Source organism: Chanodichthys erythropterus, chromosome 18, assembly GCF_024489055.1.
Source record: "Chanodichthys erythropterus isolate Z2021 chromosome 18, ASM2448905v1, whole genome shotgun sequence".
NCBI classification, from domain to species: Eukaryota; Metazoa; Chordata; class Actinopteri; order Cypriniformes; family Xenocyprididae; genus Chanodichthys; species Chanodichthys erythropterus.
The window spans coordinates 39,447,457-39,466,098 of record NC_090238.1 but is presented as its reverse complement, the minus strand read 5'-3'; the positions used below and the strand labels follow the sequence as shown (position 1 = coordinate 39,466,098).

Sequence of the window (18,642 nt, the reverse complement as noted above, 5' to 3'; positions counted from 1 at the left end):
CACGTGACGTTATATTCGGAGCTGTTCACGTCCTTTTGGTCCTTGAACTGGGAATTATGCGTTTCCATGGCAGCACTGCCAACGCCTAAATGAATCTACAGCTGTCAGGTGGTACAGCGCGGCCACGTGGTATATCTGGGAGCTTTCAGAAAACTCCCAGCTTACAAGCTGTAATTACGAGCTCTATAAGGACGTGAACGCTTTTTACAAGCTAGAATCTCGTAACTACAGGAATTACGAGGCCACGTGACGCACCTTTTCATCCTGAGGTAAAACTTTTTAACGGATTATTCATTTTTTGTGATGTTTGTAGATTATAACTGTAAATATATATATATATATATATATATATATATATATATATATATATATATATATATATATATATATATATATATATATATATATATATATAACAAAAAAGATTAATAAACAAATAACGTTTTATTTGGGAAAAAGTGACAGTTGGGTAATATAATAATAATAATAATAATAATAATAATAATAATTACGATTATTAATATTGTTTTAAATATTAAATTATAACTCTAAAAACAAAAAGAATTGTTTTATTTCGATTAATTGTGTAGCGATTCTCCAGATAATATTTTACACGTTTACAATATTTACACATAAATAATATTTTTTTTTTGCTTGTCACTGTATAAAAATGCCTTTATAACGTTACTTGAAAATATATAGTTGTGGGCCAGAAAACTCCTGGATTAAACCACTTCATGTTAGATTCAATTATATGTTTGAGGATGATATATTTTATTCACTACAGCAGCAGATCTCAAACTCTTGTCACCTTATATACATAAAATATCAACTTGAAGAAACACTGAGATATTAAATTAATATTTCAGTAATTTGAGGAGACATTCATAATAATAAAAAATATATATTAACGAGAATGACACAATAATAATATAAAATTATTTATATTTATTTTTAATATTATTTTAACTAATTATAAAATATTTCAGTTTTATTTTTATTAATTGTTCAACTCCATTTATTAAAAAAAAAGTGTCAAGTTAAATATAAAATTAATATTCTCCAGGTAATATTTTACACATTTTCGATTTTTTTGATAAAAAAAGAAACAATATTATTACGATTATTAATATTGTTTTAAATATTAAATTATAACTCTAAATACAAAAAGAATTGTTTTATTTCGATTAATTGTGTAGCGATTCTCCAGATAACATTTTACACATTTACAATATTTACACATAAATAATATTATTTGTTTGTCACTGTATAAAAATGTTTTTATACTTGAAAATATATAGTTGTGGGCCAGAAAACTTCGAAAACTCCTGGATTAAACCACTTCATGTTAGATTCAATTATATTTACATTAAAAATACTAAATAAACGAACGGTATATTTTCTCTAACAAGTGTTTTTTTAATTGTCAATTCGGTTTGTGTGTTTGTTACTAGAATAAATATATAAATGCTTTTTCAAAAAATGTAGATTTTTAATTATTAAGCTCATATGTTGATGAAAGAAAGAAAAACACTGGCAAAATATGTCAAGTTTGTGTAGAATCAGATGAAGAAAGAATCACAGCACGAGTGTTTACAGAAATAAGACACTTTATTATATAGATAAATCTCTCTCATATATAATTTAATGTGAAATCTCATCAAGGCTGTTCTGGAATGACTGGCACTAAACTGAGAACTACATCTGGACATGAATTCACCTGTATTATTATTATTATTATTATTATTCAAAGCTTCACATTCACAAAAATACAGCGGTTTCACATCCAGAGCTGATGGAGGCATCGTTCTGACTGATATTTTGCTCTTTTCATTGTATTTTTTGAACCCCATCAATAATAAATTTGGTCATGCAACAAAACTAAGACGGGTCGCACTTAGAACAGAACCATCATTGCTTCATTGTCAAAAATACACTGCACCGACATACAGTACAGCTAATACTGTGCTATTATACAGTACAAAAGACTCTGATAATAATAACGACACATCTCTTAGAAATGCTCCATAGCACACGTTACAAAACAACATTGTGCATTTTACATTCAAAATCTTTCAACACGACCACAAGAATCATGATCGCGGTACCGTGAAAGTGCAAAGCGGCAAACCTGATCCTGTCAGATCTAATCTGAGTGTGAATCCGCTAATAGCATTAGTCAAGCGCTTCTCTTTCTTATAAAACAAGAGTCCAGGCACTGTGGGAAATGCAGAAACGTCTGTATTCAGGTAGCGTGTGTGTGTTGGGCCCTCAGGAGCTCGTTCAGGTCGCACTGAACGTTCGCGGGCTGCGAGGCGGCGCACTCCACCAGCGTCCGGCCCATGTGCGCGTGCAGCGCCTCCGCCAGTTTAGCGGCGGCCGCCTTGACGCTGCCGCTGTTACCGGAGGAGCTGAGCAGCTTCCAGAAGAAGGGAAGAACCTTCTGCTCCACCAGCTGCGGTTTGCGCGGGTACAGCTCCGTCACCAGCTCTGAAACACACACAAGAGCACACATTCATCGGCCTTCAGTGTGTAGTGTTGCTGCAACAATGGAGAATATGAGGAAAGTAAGCATTCTAGTAGAGCTGGAAACACGTCGACTCACCTGCGACCTTCTCAATCAGATCCAGTTTTGCTTTCCCGCTCAGATACTGGGCCTTGGAGCAGAAGGGCTGAAGAAGAAGGCTGTTGTCTGAAAACACACAGGTACAGTGAGCAGGTGAAGTCAACGGCTTTATGTCGCAAACACAACGCCAACCCACCGATGTTGTCGATCAGAGCTTGAACGGCCCCCAGCGCCGCCGTGTAGATGGCGTTGTTTTTGGAGTTGAGGTGATTGTCCACGACGGCGGGAATGAGGATGTTGAGCACTGGAGCCAGGCTGTCGTTGAGCAGAGCGATGATCGTCTGTAACGCCTCCAGCGCGCGCAGGTTCACTTTACTGTTGGACTCCTGCAGACGCGCCTTCAGAGCGTCAAACACCTGCGCAGACCATCATCATAAACATCTTCATCATTATTACAATCATCATCACCATCATCACCGTCACTGTCATGATGAGATGTTATGATCTGGACAGAACAGGGTTATTATACTAAAATCATAAAAAAAATAACTTTCTTTCAGCTAGTTACAAAGGAAACATTTCTCTTGTTCATTTAAAGTTTAAGTCATTAAAGGGTTAGTTCCCCCAAAAACTAAAATAATGTAATTAATTACTCGCCCTCATGTCGTTCCACACCCGTAAGACCTTCATTCATCTTCAGAACACAAATTAAGATATTTTTGATGAAATCCGATGGCTCAGTGAGGCCTGAGCAATGACATTTCTTCTCTCAAGATCCATTAATGTACTAAAAACATATTTAAATCAGGTCATTTGAGTACAGTGGTTCAATATTAATATTATAAAGCCACCAGAATATTTTTGGTGCGCCAAAAAAAAAAGAAGACTTTTAAACAATATAGTGATGGGCGATTTCAAAACACTGCTTCAGAGCTTTACGAATCGAATCAGTGACTCAGAGCGCCAAAGATTTCAGCCGTTTGATAGGAGATCCGAATCACTAATTCGAAACAAAAGATTCATAACGCTCAGAAGCTTCATGAAGCAGTGTTTTGAAATCGGCCCATCGCTAGATGTGGTTGAAAAGTCATTATTTTGGCGCTCCAAAAATATTCTTGTGGCTTTATAATATTAATATTGAACCACTGTACTCACATGACCTGATTTAAATATGTTTTTAGTACATTAATGGATCTTGAGAGAGGAAATGTCATTGCTCAGGCCTCACTGAGCCATCGGATTTCATCAAAAATATCTTAATTTGTGTTCTGAAGATGAATGAAGGTCTTACGGGTGTGGAACGACATGAGGGTGAGTAATTAATGACATTATTTTAGTTTTGGGGTGAACTAATCCTTTAACTAACCAAAACGTAAATAAAAAGTATTTCACTGATTCTTGAAATAAGGGACAAATCATGTTTTGGAAGTTAGTTTTTATTATTTAATAATACATTATTTTTAACGGATTTATTTGTAGACAAAAGTCTCCGCTAATGAATCATGTAAGGGAACAGGTTTTTACTGACGGAGTTGACAAATACGGATGTGTTAAATACTGACGTTTAGTATCACTGATATACTATTATATATTTATAATTTTTGTTTTTTATTTTTATATATTTATTTACGCTTAGTTAAAGTTTTGGCACTTTTTCGTTGTCTTTGCATTTTTAAAATATGTCTTTATAGTTTTTATTCATTTAATTTTAATTTATTTAATTGAAGTAGTTCAAGTTAAATTAAATGAAAACAAAAATGTTGAAAGCTGAAATCAAATAAAGTTTTACGTTTTTTTTTTTTTTTTAAGATTTATTTTTGGTGTTTTTGCCTTTATTATGATAGAACAGTTATTAAACAGGAAGTGAAGTGGGAGAGAGAGAGGGGGCCGAGACCGGGAAAGGAAAGCGCATTGGCGCTACATGTTGGCGCGCTGCCCATGAGGCCATCGGCGCCACGTTTTTTTTATATTTTATTTCAAGTCAATGTTTTTTTTGTTTGTTTTTTTAGTTCAAGTTACGGATAATAACCCTGTTTTGAAGCTTTGATGATTGACAGGTTTAGTTCTCGAACACGGATCAGTTACCGGGAACAGGCCGCCGATGACCAGAGACGGGTTCTCCTCGCAGTCGGACACCAGCTGATCGATGGCCCTGATTCTCTCCCTGAAGTCCTTGGAGCTCAGCAGCGTCTTCATCTGTTTGACGTACTCGCTTCTGTCCGCCAGGCTGTGTGCGGCCGCTCTGTTCCCGGACTGTCCGGAGTCTCTGCTGAAGACACGTGCTCGTGAGCGTCACAGCATGAGCGTCAGACAGCGGACAGACGGGTGTGTGCGTGTCCTACCTGCTGGCCGTCAGAGGGTCACGTGTGAGGGACGAGGTGCGCACGAGTCCGCTGCCCATGAGAGAGCGTCTGCCCCGCGCCGACGGAGCGTCCTGAGGCATCTCGCCCAAACCCTGAAACACAGAGATCAACACTGAACCCTGACCCGTCTGAGGAGATCACCAGACTTGACATGGTTTCATGACACAGACACACCTTGGTTTTGAGAGTGAAGACGGCGTCCCTGATGGCCGGCAGGTCTTTAGCCGGGACAAACTTCTCCATCATCTTATCAAAGTCACGATGAGAGGACAAAAACAGCAGCATCCGTCGACCAAAGTACCTGAAAGAGACACAGCGATGACACCGTGAAGCGCTGAGGTGAGAGCGTGAGTGACCTCTGACCCCTGCCGTGGCTCACCTGGCCTCCTGAGACGAGTCCTGCGCCAGCTTCGAGGCGGCGGGCAGAATGCGGTCGGTGAGATCTTTGGTCCCAGACAGCAGGCGGGCGGCGCCGGCCCTCTCCACCAGAGCGCACAGATGCTGAGCCGCACACTTCCGCACCACCGAGTTCAGGTGACTGAGGAAACAGACACAGACGTTTGAGCGTTTCAGAAGCACAACAGAAGCTGACGTGAAGGCGAGGAGGCGTGTGCTGACCCGAGTCCTCCGGCGAGCAGCGCGCTCATGCTGCGGGTCAGTGTGCAGTGCTGCACCATGCTGTCCAGCGCCCGCTCCACATCCTGTCTGATGAAGGCGTTGGATTCCCCGGCTTTGTGCAGCAGCGCTCTGGTCGTCCCGTCCAGCTCCTGATCCATTCCCTTCTGCAGCGCCACAAACATGTCGCCCAGCGCCACCACGGCCACGCGGGACACGCCGGAGCGCAGGTTACGAACCTTCAGTCGGTCAGGGAGACATGAAACTCTACCTTCACAAGCAGCTTTATTACACACTTTAATGCCGTTTCCTGTTTATCACTGCTTTGAAACGATCTGATAAAAAAATAAAGCTGACTTCAGACTCAAAGTGACGAAATGATCCCGACTGACCTCCTGAATGAGAGCGAGGCACACGTCGTGAATCCTGCTCACCAGGACGTCGGGATGATACTGAGCCAGACTGCGCAGGAAGTTCAGCCCCTCGATCTTCTTCTCCCTTCATGAACGGAACACATTAGAGACAGAACGGCTCGTATTTGTGTGTCAGTGCTGGCGGTGATCATGTGATTTAGACTGACCAGTCGTCCGAGGCGAGCAGCCTGAAGCTCTGAGTGAGCGCCAGCTCCGGTTTAGAGAAGGGCCGCAGCTCTGCCGGATCCTGCCCTTCTTTTCCAGGGCTTCCAGAAATCAACTCATCTGACGGAAAAACGGGATTACACACAGACAAACCTCAGACACTGACAGGGAAAACAGTTCATATTTTTGTGGAAACTGATTTTTCAGGATTCACACCGGAGCTGTGTGCCACAGGCGGCCGCGTCCGGCTCAGACTAGGCGTTCGCCTGAGTCGCGGCGCTGCGTTTCTATTGGGCGGGCCGGTCGGGGGGGCGGGCTGGTGGGCGGGGCTCAGACATTTCACTGGGTTCTGTGGTCCTGTCGGACTGGAGGGAGATTCATCCGAGAGCGACCCGCAGCCGTTCAGGGTCATGTCTGGAAAACAGAAGCAGAAACCGTGAGGAAGACAGACACGGCTGAGTGAGGGCTGTCACTGCTGTTGACCTTTCACCTTTCACATCACGTCTCGTCGGGTCTGGAGCGGGTGGTTCGTCCTGCTGCTCCAGACGGCGCTGACGCATCTTGTCACGTGCAAACTTAGACAGTTTTACCCTCTCCTGTAAAACACACATCATGTGACTCACTAGCTATGTTTCCATCCATGTATTTTTATGCAAATTTTGAGTTTTATTACTGATATTTTGCACCAATTTCACAGGAAGTGATGATTTTGTTCTTTTGAACACATGGGATGGAAACGCTGCTTTTTTTGCAAATGTTTTATGCCATATTCTAATTTTGTGCACTAGTTAAATTCACAGCTTTGGATGGAAACAGCTTGTTTGAGACGCACCAGCAGCTCCTCCGGTTCAGGACTGTTGTCAGAGTCGATGTTTCCGCCGGTGAAAGCGTGGCCGTACACGCCTGATGGAGGCTCACGGGCAGCTTTACTGGACGAGTCGCCCTGATCTGGTGAAGCCGCCACACTGGGACGACTGGGAAGAACAACAGAACCAAACACTCCTGCAGAAATGAGGAAAGAAGATGAGTGAAGGTCAGTGTTTCAGACCATCAGCCCGTAAAACAGCCGTGAACCGACCTCGTCCGATCACTCCCTCCGACATGTCACGCGCACTGCAGGACTTCGACGTGTGCTGCTGAGATCCTGAAACAAACATGAGAACTTATTACATCAAAAACTATTCAACACGACTCACAGACATTACTGGACAAAAGTGTGGAATTAGATTTTTAAATGTTTTAAAAAGAAGTTTCTTCTGCTCACCAAAGCTACATTTATTTGATCAAAAATACAGTAAAAATTTTGAAATATTACAACTTCAAATAACTACAGTAAAAATTGTGAAATATTACAATTTCAAATAACTACGGTAAGAATTGTGAAATATTACAATTTCAAATAACTACAGTAAGAATTGTGAAATATTACAATTTCAAATAACTACAGTAAAAATGGTGAAATATTACAATTTCAAATAACTACAGTAAGAATTGTGAAATTACAATTTCAAATAACTACAGTAAGAATTGTGAAATATTACAATTTCAAATAACTACAGTAAAAATGGTGAAATATTACAATTTCAAATAACTACAGTAAGAATTGTGAAATATTACAATTTCAAATAACTACAGTAAAAATGGTGAAATATTACAATTTCAAATAACTACAGTAAAAATGGTGAAATATTACAATTTCAAATAACTACAGTAAAAATGGTGAAATATTACAATTTCAAATAACTACAGTAAAAATGGTGAAATATTACAATTTCAAATAACTACAGTAAAAATGGTGAAATATTACAATTTCAAATAACTACAGTAAGAATTGTGAAATATTACAATTTCAAATAACTACAGTAAAAATAGTGAAATATTACAATTTCAAACAACTACAGTAAAAATGGTGAAATATTACAATTTCAAATAACTACAGTAAGAATTGTGAAATTACAATTTCAAATAACTACAGTAAAAATGGTGAAATATTACAATTTCAAATAACTACAGTAAAAATGGTGAAATATTACAATTTCAAATAACTACAGTAAGAATTGTGAAATATTACAATTTCAAATAACTACAGTAAGAATTGTGAAATATTACAATTTCAAATAACTACAGTAAAAATGGTGAAATATTACAATTTCAAATAACTACAGTAAGAATTGTGAAATTACAATTTCAAATAACTACAGTAAGAATTGTGAAATATTACAATTTCAAATAACTACAGTAAAAATGGTGAAATATTACAATTTCAAATAACTACAGTAAGAATTGTGAAATATTACAATTTCAAATAACTACAGTAAAAATGGTGAAATATTACAATTTCAAATAACTACAGTAAGAATTGTGAAATATTACAATTTCAAATAACTACAGTAAAAATGGTGAAATATTACAATTTCAAATAACTACAGTAAAAATGGTGAAATATTACAATTTCAAATAACTACAGTAAAAATGGTGAAATATTACAATTTCAAATAACTACAGTAAAAATGGTGAAATATTACAATTTCAAATAACTACAGTAAAAATGGTGAAATATTACAATTTCAAATAACTACAGTAAAAATGGTGAAATATTACAATTTCAAATAACTACAGTAAGAATTGTGAAATATTACAATTTCAAATAACTACAGTAAAAATAGTGAAATATTACAATTTCAAACAACTACAGTAAAAATGGTGAAATATTACAATTTCAAACAACTACAGTAAAAATTGTGAAATAATACAATTTCAAATAACTACAGTAAAATTGAGAATTATTACAATTTAATTATTATTATTTTTCATAATTTCTGATTATTGTCAATTATAAACTGTTTAATATTTTTTTGGAAAGTGATGCATTTTATTTTTCAGGATTGATGATTTGATGAATAGAAAGTTCAAAAGAACAGCATTTATTTGAAATAGAATCTTTTGAATGTCTTGACTGTCACTTTTGATCAATTTAATGCATCTTTATGAATAAAAGTATTAATTAAGACTGGAGTAATGATGCTGAAAATTCAGCTTTGATCACAGGAATAAATTACACTTAACCATATATTCACATAGAAAATAGATTTTTAATTTTAATAATATTTCACAATTTTTACAGTATTTTCGATCAAATAAATGCAGAAGACACCGCTCACCTTTAGCGGCTCTGAGAGCGCGGAGCGGCTCGCGGCCGGCGGCTCTGATCTGTGGTGATGATGTCATATCGCCAGGCTTCTCCTCGTCCGGATCTAACGATCTGTTTGAGTAAACGAGTCTCTGACCGACCACACCGACACTCCCGTCAGACAGGCTCTTATCCTGCTGTGTCACGCCTGAGGCAAACACACACAGAGGTCACGTGACACACATGTGACGGCACGTATGCAGATGTGTGCTTCACATACGCACCTTGAGCTCCGAGGTCACGTCTTCCTGAGGCCGCTCGTGGTTTCTCAGCGGAGTTCACGGGGCTGCGGTCAGGAATGAGAATTAGCTCATGTGAAGCTGAACTGAACATGTTTATGGCGGGTGTTAGCGTCCGGTCTGACCTGCTCTTGGTGCCGCTGGGTGACGGGGGCGAGTACAGGCTGCTCAGGCCGCTCTCGCTCAGAGGGCTGGTGACGGACGGGGACGTCTGCTCCGGAGAATCAGGAACCAGCTCCAGCTTCACCGCCGAGTCCGGACTGTCTGGATCCGGTTCGGAGCCGCTCGCGCTGACTTTGGCCCTCTTCTTGGCCGCGCTGTTCCTCAGCGACCGCAAGGAGTTCAGCATCTGAAAGAAGACGAGGACAGATCAAGGTCACGGGCGGCTGGAATCAGTGCGGACACGCGGCAGAGCGTCACGCTCACCTCCTCGCGGTCCAGCGGCTCGTCCTCCGGCCCTCCTGCGCTGCTGACGGACAGATCCAGCCGCAGGTTCCTGTCCTGCTCTGACGAGGGTCTGCCGCCGGTCCGGCTCTGGCGGACAACACGAGGAGGCAGCGGAGAGCGCTTGCTGGAGCTCACCTCACCTGTGACATCATCAGAGGCGCTCGTTAGTTCAGCTCATGTGGGTTCGTTCATTTCCTGTGAGATGAAGAGCACTAACCGGCGATGTCGCTCCTGCGGTGAGGGCTGACGTCACGTCTGTTGGGCCACGTGCTGGACATGGACAGGGAGGGCTCGGCGTGGTTTCGGTGGGGGACGGCCGGGGTCAGCAGACTTCCTGCTAGAGCGGTCAGCGGGTACGAGGGCAGCAGGAACGAGCCCGGAGGTGTTGAGTTGGAGGGGAGGGAGAAGGTGCGCTCCACGCTGCCCGACAGGAAACGGCCGGTCTTCAAACCTGCGGGAGGAACAGGAAACACTGTGCTGTTCACAAGCTCGTTTCTGCCACGGAATAAAAACATACAAAATGTAATTGCGAGGTTACAGTAGTGGCCAAAAGGGATGTCCAGAGGGGATGTTTGTTTTTAACTCTTTCCCCGCCAGCGTTTTCGTAAAAAGTTACCAGTCACCTCCAGCATTTTTGATCATTTTCACAAAACTTTGTGCGTCAGCAATGCTTTTATCGCTTGTTTCTGCTGCTTCTTTGCCTGTGTTTGGATCTGGACTTTCAGAAGATGTGTAATAGCGCCCCCTAATGTATAACAGTGAAAACATAATGACCCGACAAGTTTGATCACACCATCAAAATATGAGGAAAATTTGGATATTTGCCTAATATTTTAAATATGAGGGAAGAACAAAACACTAAAGTTGGTTAAGGTATTTTTCTGATTAAATTATTAGGTAAAAAAGGCAAACTACAACTTCAGGTTTTATTTTACTCTAGAAAAACAATCCACAGAAAAACAAAATGCTGACAAGAAAAAGCAAACATAATCGGTCGTTAATATTTCATTAGTTCTTGTTGTTCATAATTTATTTGAATAATATTTTAATAATAGGGTGAAGATGTCAAATTTCCTTGGTTCCTGTAGATCTCAAAATTACTTTTTTCTCAGAACTTTGAGATATAAACATCCAATTGCCAGTTATAAAGTCATTAAAAAGTCACAATTAAATTTTTTATTCCATATTTTTCAGTGATAAATGACGCTTTTATCATCTAAATCTATTCAAAACATTTCTGTTAATTGAAATAAAGCTCAAATATAATAAAATATTAATATTAGATGAAAACCTTGAACTAAACAAAAATCAGAAATGATGCCCTGGCAACTCACTGAAATAAGTTTTGAAGAAAACTGAATTACTAACTGGACATACATAAAAAGTAAAACTGAAATAAAAATAAATTAAACTTAAATATTAATTAAAAAAAATAAAATTAATAAATTAAATAAAGAAATTAAATTACAGCTATTTCAAAATGTTAATAAAAACTGATATTACATGATTAACACTGGTCCCAATCTACTGCACAGAAACCTTTAATAAAATCCCATTAAACTGCCGTCTGATCATATGTATAAAGGCCTGGATGCTGATTGGTCGATCCAGTGGTGATGCAGTGAGAGCTCTGATGTTTTCAGGCTCATTTCATACGTTTATAGAGATAATAACAACTATAAAGATTAGTGTATGAAACGAGCGTGTTCTTCTGACAGTGCCGTCACCTTTCTCAGGCTCACTGGCTGTTTTGAAAATGTCTGGATCCGAATCCAAGCTTCCGCTGCGCCGCAGTCGACCCAGAGACCTGTGCGTCCGGCCCGGAGACTGAAGCGGTTCTGATGGACCTGGACCAGAACAGAAGACACTGGATCAGTGTGATAGTAGATAATCACGCCGCTCGCTTCATATAATCAGTTCAACAAGAGGATCTCTGGGAAATGAAGCCGGGTTCAGTACATTATGAGTGATGTGAGATCTTCAGTGGATTATATGCTGATTATGAAACTATATGCTATGAAAACATAGTGAATCATGGGAGTTCGTACTGTATTTGGCACCGGTGTCCTGACGGAGTCTCATGGTTGTGGATGGATCTTCACTGCAAACCTGCAGGAATAAACACACATTATCCCTGTGTTTCAGAATCACAATCCAAGTATGTGCGAGGAATGTGCTTTGGTATGCAGGAGCTTTAAAAAGAATTGAGAAATACAAAAGAACATAAATAGCATAAATAATACATAAATAAATAAGCCATAAAAAATAAATAAGTAGATGAATAAGTTTACAATCGATCGCTCTGAGATCTCATCTGACACACTCCATGAGATCAACAGAAGAACATTATCACAGTTTTAATCCATTATCATCTATAGACGACTCCACTGCAAAACATGATGTTCTTCCTCAGTGTTTCTGTCTCGTTTTCCAGCACAAATATCCAAACATTCTTAAATCAAGATACATTTACTGGAGAAGAGAAATTACTGAAGATAAGAAGAGAAGAGTGAGTTTGTGATTAAAACAAGAACAAATATCTGCCAATTTTAATTTATTTTTCTGACTCCATTGACAGATATTTGCTCTTGTTTTAATGACAAACTCACTCTTCTCTTCTTATCTTCAGTCATTTCTCTTCTCCAGTAAATGTATCTTGATTTAAGAATGTTTGGATATTTGTGCTGGAAAACTTCAGAAATCCTCCATGTGCTGCTGGTGTTTGTTAGTCTTCCAGTGTGTGAGTGTTGCTGGGAAACACTGCCGGATCACTGACACACACACTGGATCACGTCACGAGAACACAAACCACCTCCAGTGAGTCGCGGTTACATGTGTTAGTCCTTCACCTAATGATGTCGTTTCATACACGTCTCATTTCAGCTTCATATGCAGGAAATATCATTTAACATCAATTTAACCCTGACAATGTTTATTTTTTTAAAATGAAACAGACTTTTACATGATAAAAGAGTCTAAACTATCATTCAGACAACAGAAGCACTGGAGGAGATTGAATGACCACATGACTGAATTAAAGCAGACCTATAATTCCTCTTTCACAAGATGTAATATCAGTCTCTGGTGTCTCCAGAATGTGTGTGAAGTTTCAGCTCAAAATCCCCCACAGATCATTTATTATAGCTTGTCAAATTTGAGCAAAAACACGCCGTTTTTGTGTGTGTCCCTTTAAATGCAAATGAGCTGCTGCTCCAGAAGAGGGCGGAGCTTTAACAGCTCAACAACAACAAAGCTGGAGAATCTCACGCAGCCAAAATGATGAAAGTGTTCAGCCTTACATTGTTCAAACCGGAGTCGACACTGATGGAGAGACTCAGGAAGAAGTTACAACTTTTAGACGTTTCTGAATGGTTAGTGGATAAATTGATGTAGTTGCTGTGGAGTTGATTCAACTCATCCACTAGCATGTGCCGTCATGTTCATCTTTTGTGTTGAATTGACCCTTGTTTGTGGCGTAAAATGAGCAACACTCGACTACAACAACTCTTCCTCTTCTCTAAAGCAGCCCAACATGGCCCCGCCCCCTTTGTTGTGTGTTCTCAGGGGCGGGGTTTATGTAAATTTAGGGTCTGTGATGTCACTAACCCAGGAAGAAGCTCGTTGTAGTCCCTACCAGCAGTTGCGATTTGTGTAAAAGAAAATATCTCTCTTTGCATTGAACTTTGAGTGTCGTAACTTTGCAGATGTTGTTTATGATCAAACAGCAACATTACACAAAAGTCAAATCATAATCAACCACCCCTTTAAATCATGATGCTGATCTCATCACTCACCTGATCAGGTGACTTTCCGTTAGCCGTGAGGACCGATCGCTCCCAGGGCAGTTTGTTCTTCCCTTTTCCGGCGCTCACAATCCTCCTGTGCTGCGGAGCGTCATCTACGGGATCGGCGTCTGCGGCGCTACGCGAGCTGGAAACCCGTCCTCCGTTCATGACCCAGTCCAGATCGGCGCCGGAGCCCAGCTGAGGCAGACGTCTCTGTCCCGGTTTGGGCAGGATGAGCGCATACTCCACCGTGCCGTCGGCCGCCAGCCGAGGGAGGATGTGCCGCGCTCGCCGCGCCTGAACGGCGGCCATGAGGCCCTGCACGTCTCCCGTCAGCTCCACACGGTCCACGGCCTTCACGAGCGGCTGCTTCTTCCCGGTGTCCAGACAGTAGTCGAAGACGGCGAACAGCTCCAGAGCCGCGTGGCGCACCTTCCTCTTGCTGTCGGCGAGGGACGGGGCCACCTCCGAACACAGGCCGGCGATGTCGAAGTCCTTGCGCGGGTGCGTGAGCATGGCGGCCGTGATGATGTTGACGGCGTCCTCTCGAACCCTGGAGTTGCGGTGCCGGAGCTGAGCGACCACGAGCTCCAGCACGCGCTGCGGCGCCACCGTCCTCATCAGCTGCCTGAAGACGCTCATGTACTCGCGTCGGGTGACGTTACGGGAGTCTCCCAGCGCTCTGACGGTCACCGCCACGATCTCCTTGTAGTAGCGCTCCACATCGCCGTCCAGCTTCTCGATCAGCAGGTTGATGAGCTGTAAGGTGCCGTACAACACCTTGAAGTTGCTGTCGTCCAGAAGCTTGCGCAGAAACTGGATGAACTCCACTATGCTGCCGGAGGACACCTGCTGGAGGTCCAGATCCGTGAGGATGCTCTTCAGCTCCTCCACCCCGCGGGTCCGGTTCTGGTAGTTCTGCTGGTCCAGGAGCTGCTCGTGTAACTCCTGAGGAATCAATCCATAAATCATCATGGGTCAGAGTCCAGACGGAGCCGACGCGGGGGAATCTGTCATGATGATGAGGGACGCGAAGCCATCGCAGCGACAGACCTGAAGATGGGAAGAGTCACAGACGCCAGGAAAGCTTGAGGTGAATCATTACATTACGACTTTGATTTGAAGCAAAAAAAACGTTTAACGGCTTTACTGAGGGAAAGAACTACAATCCCATGATGCATTGCAAACAGCATAATCAAATTAAAAATAATGGAAAAATATAAAACTGCTCATTTAAAAATGTTGATTATATATAAAAACAATATATTTTTAAGTGTATTGCAAATATACTCAATTACGTCAATCACAGTGGGAGTGGGCGGAGCTAAAGAGCTTATTTTGCATGCTTTAGATTGTAGCGAGACTGATTGGTGGGATTTACTTGCAGCATCATGGGAAATGTAGTTTTTCACCACAAATTCTGCTGTTAAACATGATTATTTTAAAAATAAGTTGAAATAATGCGGACTGACGGATTTAACAGAAGCAAAAAACATCAATTAACAACTTTTAAAGGTTTATAAGTTATCATAAAAAAATCAATTTCCCTGTGGAGAAGTTTATTGCAAAATATGCATATACATACTCGATTATGTCAATCACAGTGGGAGTGGGCGGAGCTAATGAGCTATTTTGGCGTGCTTTGGTTGTAGCGACTCTCTGATTGGTGGGGTTTACTTGCAGCATCATGGGAAATGTAGTTTTTCACCACAAATTCTGTTTTTAAACATGATTATTTTAAAACTAAGTTGAAATAATGCAGGATGACGGATTTAACAGAAGCAAAAAAACATTGATTAACAACCTTTAAAAGGTTTATAAGTTAACATAAAACGTTAATATTTTAACTTCCAGAACCCAAATGTTTTCTAAATGTTCTCTGAACGTTCAAAATATCATTAAATGTTTTAAAAACGTTTTTTTCTTGGTTATGCGAGCACTAGATAAAACATTAAAGTAATGTTTCCTCTATTTGATCATTTTGCGAGTATTATGGAAACGTTACTTTTGAATGTTATCTGAAAAATTAGTAATGTTATGTAGTAACGTTTAAAAATCATTAGACTAATGTCTAACTAAAATGTTTCAGAAATATGTCACATGACTGATGAATAAGTGCTAACAACATTATTAAACATCAGATAACTCTGAATTATCATTCTATGAATGTTTGTTCCCCAGGTGAAAAAATACTCATGTTTTTGAACCATACTATAGTAAATTGTAGTATACTGTAATATTTACAACAATTTGTTAATGAATGCTACAACATACTGTAGTATTAACTATAGTGAACTGATAAACTGTTATAGTATACTTTAGTTTTTACTACAGTAAAGTGTAGTATAATATACCCTAAAGTTGTAGAAAACTTTGGGTAAAGTAATTTGTTTATATTACTATAGTTGTTATATTATCACAGCAACTATAGAATTACCACAATAAATTAATTCAAGTACTTTACTATAGTATGGTTCAAAAACACTATAGTATTTACTATAAATTACTATAGTATTTTTTCACATGGGTCGTCATTTCAACCTTTGATTGAAATAAATAACTTAAGAACTTTTTATTGTCCTCGAGGTGAGAAAGTGTCAGTCCATTGCTTCATATTTTAAAACATAACAAACAAATTCACACTCAGCTCTGAAAGACAACAGTGTGGCTGTAGAAGGTCATGTTGAGCTGAAGTGATGTTAAAATAGACAGCAGCTGCTGGGAAACATCACACTTTCAGCTCAATTTAACAGTAATGACGGATCTTCACATGAATATTCGGGAATTCCTGATGATCGTTCAGAAGGAGAACCACTTGTTGCTCTTCTACGGTGTTCACTCGTTCATTCATTCAGTCAGTTTTCATCCTCTGACTCGATATTCACCGTAATAACGAGTTTCTGAGGCGATTCTGCAATATTAATTATTCTCATTCATCATATCGGATTTGTTTGGTAGATTCGTTTGATGTTATTTTTTATCAAGTCGACACACATGACAGAATCCATTGATAATATACTATATAACACAATTTACAACACTGAACAACATTAAAATGATTGAAATGGCTGAAGTGTTTTAGTGAAAATCAAACCTGTTATTGCAGATCTAAATGACTCCGAACGACTCCCTTCCAGATTCGGTTTGATTCTCGATGTGATTCAGCCTGATTCGCTGAATCTGCTTTCTCTGCTCTGAATTTGTCTGATTTGGGTCTGATTTTCTCAGTTTTTCTGTCGGATTCTGATTTTCTCGCTGCTTCCATCACAACACACAACCAAAATGGCGCTGATGTCACAACCAGCCGCTGCCATGGTGACGCGGCCTCTGACCCCACAATGGATGGCTGGCGCGGTGCACTGTGGGAGGTGTAGTTCTTGAGAGTCACATGTACATGGTTCTTTTTGCACACAAAACCATTAGCATTTGTGCAACTGCGAAAGAAAATAATCAAAAATTGGACTAGAAAAACATCTTGTCTTTTTTGTTTGCCAGAAATTGGTTTTGCCTGGCTTCTATTATTAAAACCGGAGCCTGATATAAATTATATGATATCAGAAAGTACAGTATATGAGCGTACGGTAAGTGCAGTATATGAGCGTACAGTAAGAGCAGTATTTGAGTGTATAGTAAGAGCAGTATATGAGTGTACACTAAGAGCAGTATATGAGTGTATAGTAAGAGCAGTATGTGAGTGTACAGTAAGAGCAGTATGTGAGTGTACACTAAGAGCAGTATATGAGTGTATAGTAAGAGCAGTATTTGAGTGTACAGTAAGAGCAGTATGTGAGTGTATAGTAAGAGCAGTATGTGAGCGTACAGTGAGAGCAGTATATGAGTGTACACTAAGAGCAGTATATGAGTGTACACTAAGAGCAGTATATGAGTGTATAGTAAGAGCAGTATGTGAGTGTATAGTAAGAGCAGTATTTGAGTGTACAGTAAGAGCAGTATGTGAGTGTACACTAAGAGCAGTATATGAGTGTATAGTAAGAGCAGTATGTGAGTGTACAGTAAGAGCAGTATGTGAGTGTACACTAAGAGCAGTATATGAGTGTATAGTAAGAGCAGTATTTGAGTGTACAGTAAGAGCAGTATGTGAGTGTACACTAAGAGCAGTATATGAGTGTATAGTAAGAGCAGTATTTGAGTGTACAGTAAGAGTAGTATGTGAGTGTACACTAAGAGCAGTATATGAGTGTATAGTAAGAGCAGTATGTGAGTGTATAGTAAGAGCAGTATTTGAGTGTATAGTAAGAGCAGTATATGGGTGTACACTAAGAGCAGTATGTGAGTGTATAGTAAGAGCAGTATGTGAGTGTACAGTAAGAGCAGTATTTGAGTGTACAGTAAGAGCAGTATGTGAGTGTACACTAAGAGCAGTATATGAGTGTATAGTAAGAGCAGTATTTGAGTGTACAGTAAGAGTAGTATGTGAGTGTACACTAAGAGCAGTATATGAGTGTATAGTAAGAGCAGTATGTGAGTGTATAGTAAGAGCAGTATTTGAGTGTATAGTAAGAGCAGTATATGGGTGTACACTAAGAGCAGTATGTGAGTGTATAGTAAGAGCAGTATGTGAGTGTATAGTAAGAGCAGTATGTGAGTGTACAGTAAGAGCAGTATGTGAGTGTACAGTAAGAGCAGTATTTGAGTGTATAGTAAGAGCAGTATATGAGTGTACACTAAGAGCAGTATATGAGTGTATAGTAAGAGCAGTATGTGAGTGTACAGTAAGAGCAGTATGTGAGTGTACACTAAGAGCAGTATATGAGTGTATAGTAAGAGCAGTATGTGAGTGTACAGTAAGAGCAGTATGTGAGTGTACAGTAAGAGCAGTATGTGAGTGTACAGTAAGA

General features: G+C 39.9%; 1 protein-coding gene across 2 annotated transcripts; it reads right to left on the bottom strand.

Moving 5' to 3' along the window:
* Positions 1 to 1,603: 1,603 nt before the first annotated feature.
* LOC137006717 (TOG array regulator of axonemal microtubules protein 1) lies at positions 1,604 to 17,103 on the bottom strand. 2 transcript variants are annotated; one of them, XM_067367720.1, is made up of 23 exons: positions 16,878 to 17,103; positions 13,793 to 14,836; positions 12,047 to 12,107; positions 11,726 to 11,845; positions 10,216 to 10,449; positions 9,978 to 10,138; positions 9,677 to 9,900; positions 9,537 to 9,598; positions 9,284 to 9,460; positions 7,201 to 7,266; positions 6,955 to 7,124; positions 6,613 to 6,718; positions 6,339 to 6,536; positions 6,125 to 6,242; positions 5,937 to 6,042; positions 5,548 to 5,783; positions 5,309 to 5,467; positions 5,104 to 5,230; positions 4,909 to 5,021; positions 4,652 to 4,835; positions 2,763 to 2,982; positions 2,606 to 2,692; positions 1,604 to 2,490 (listed from the first exon to the last, which is right to left on the bottom strand). In XM_067367720.1, exons 2-23 carry the CDS (start codon positions 14,756 to 14,758, stop codon positions 2,246 to 2,248), a joined length of 4,140 nt encoding a protein of 1,379 aa, XP_067223821.1. In that variant the 5' UTR covers positions 14,759 to 14,836; positions 16,878 to 17,103; the 3' UTR covers positions 1,604 to 2,245. The 2 variants fall into 2 exon arrangements, with proteins under 2 accessions (XP_067223821.1, XP_067223822.1); XM_067367721.1 differs by having other exon boundaries at positions 1,605 to 2,490; positions 4,652 to 4,832.
* Positions 17,104 to 18,642: the final 1,539 nt, after the last annotated feature.

Excerpts from the sequence above, each read along its gene's own strand:
- LOC137006717 (XM_067367720.1), bottom strand. The coding sequence starts at position 14,758 with ATGATGATTTATGGATTGATTCCTCAGGAGTTACACGAGCAGCTCCTG. Across the intron at positions 12,108-13,792 it reads ACGGAAAGTCACCTGATCAG|GTTTGCAGTGAAGATCCATC; the intron begins GTGAGTGATGAG and ends TTATTCCTGCAG. Across the intron at positions 7,125-7,200 it reads GGAGGGAGTGATCGGACGAG|GAGTGTTTGGTTCTGTTGTT; the intron begins GTCGGTTCACGG and ends TCATTTCTGCAG.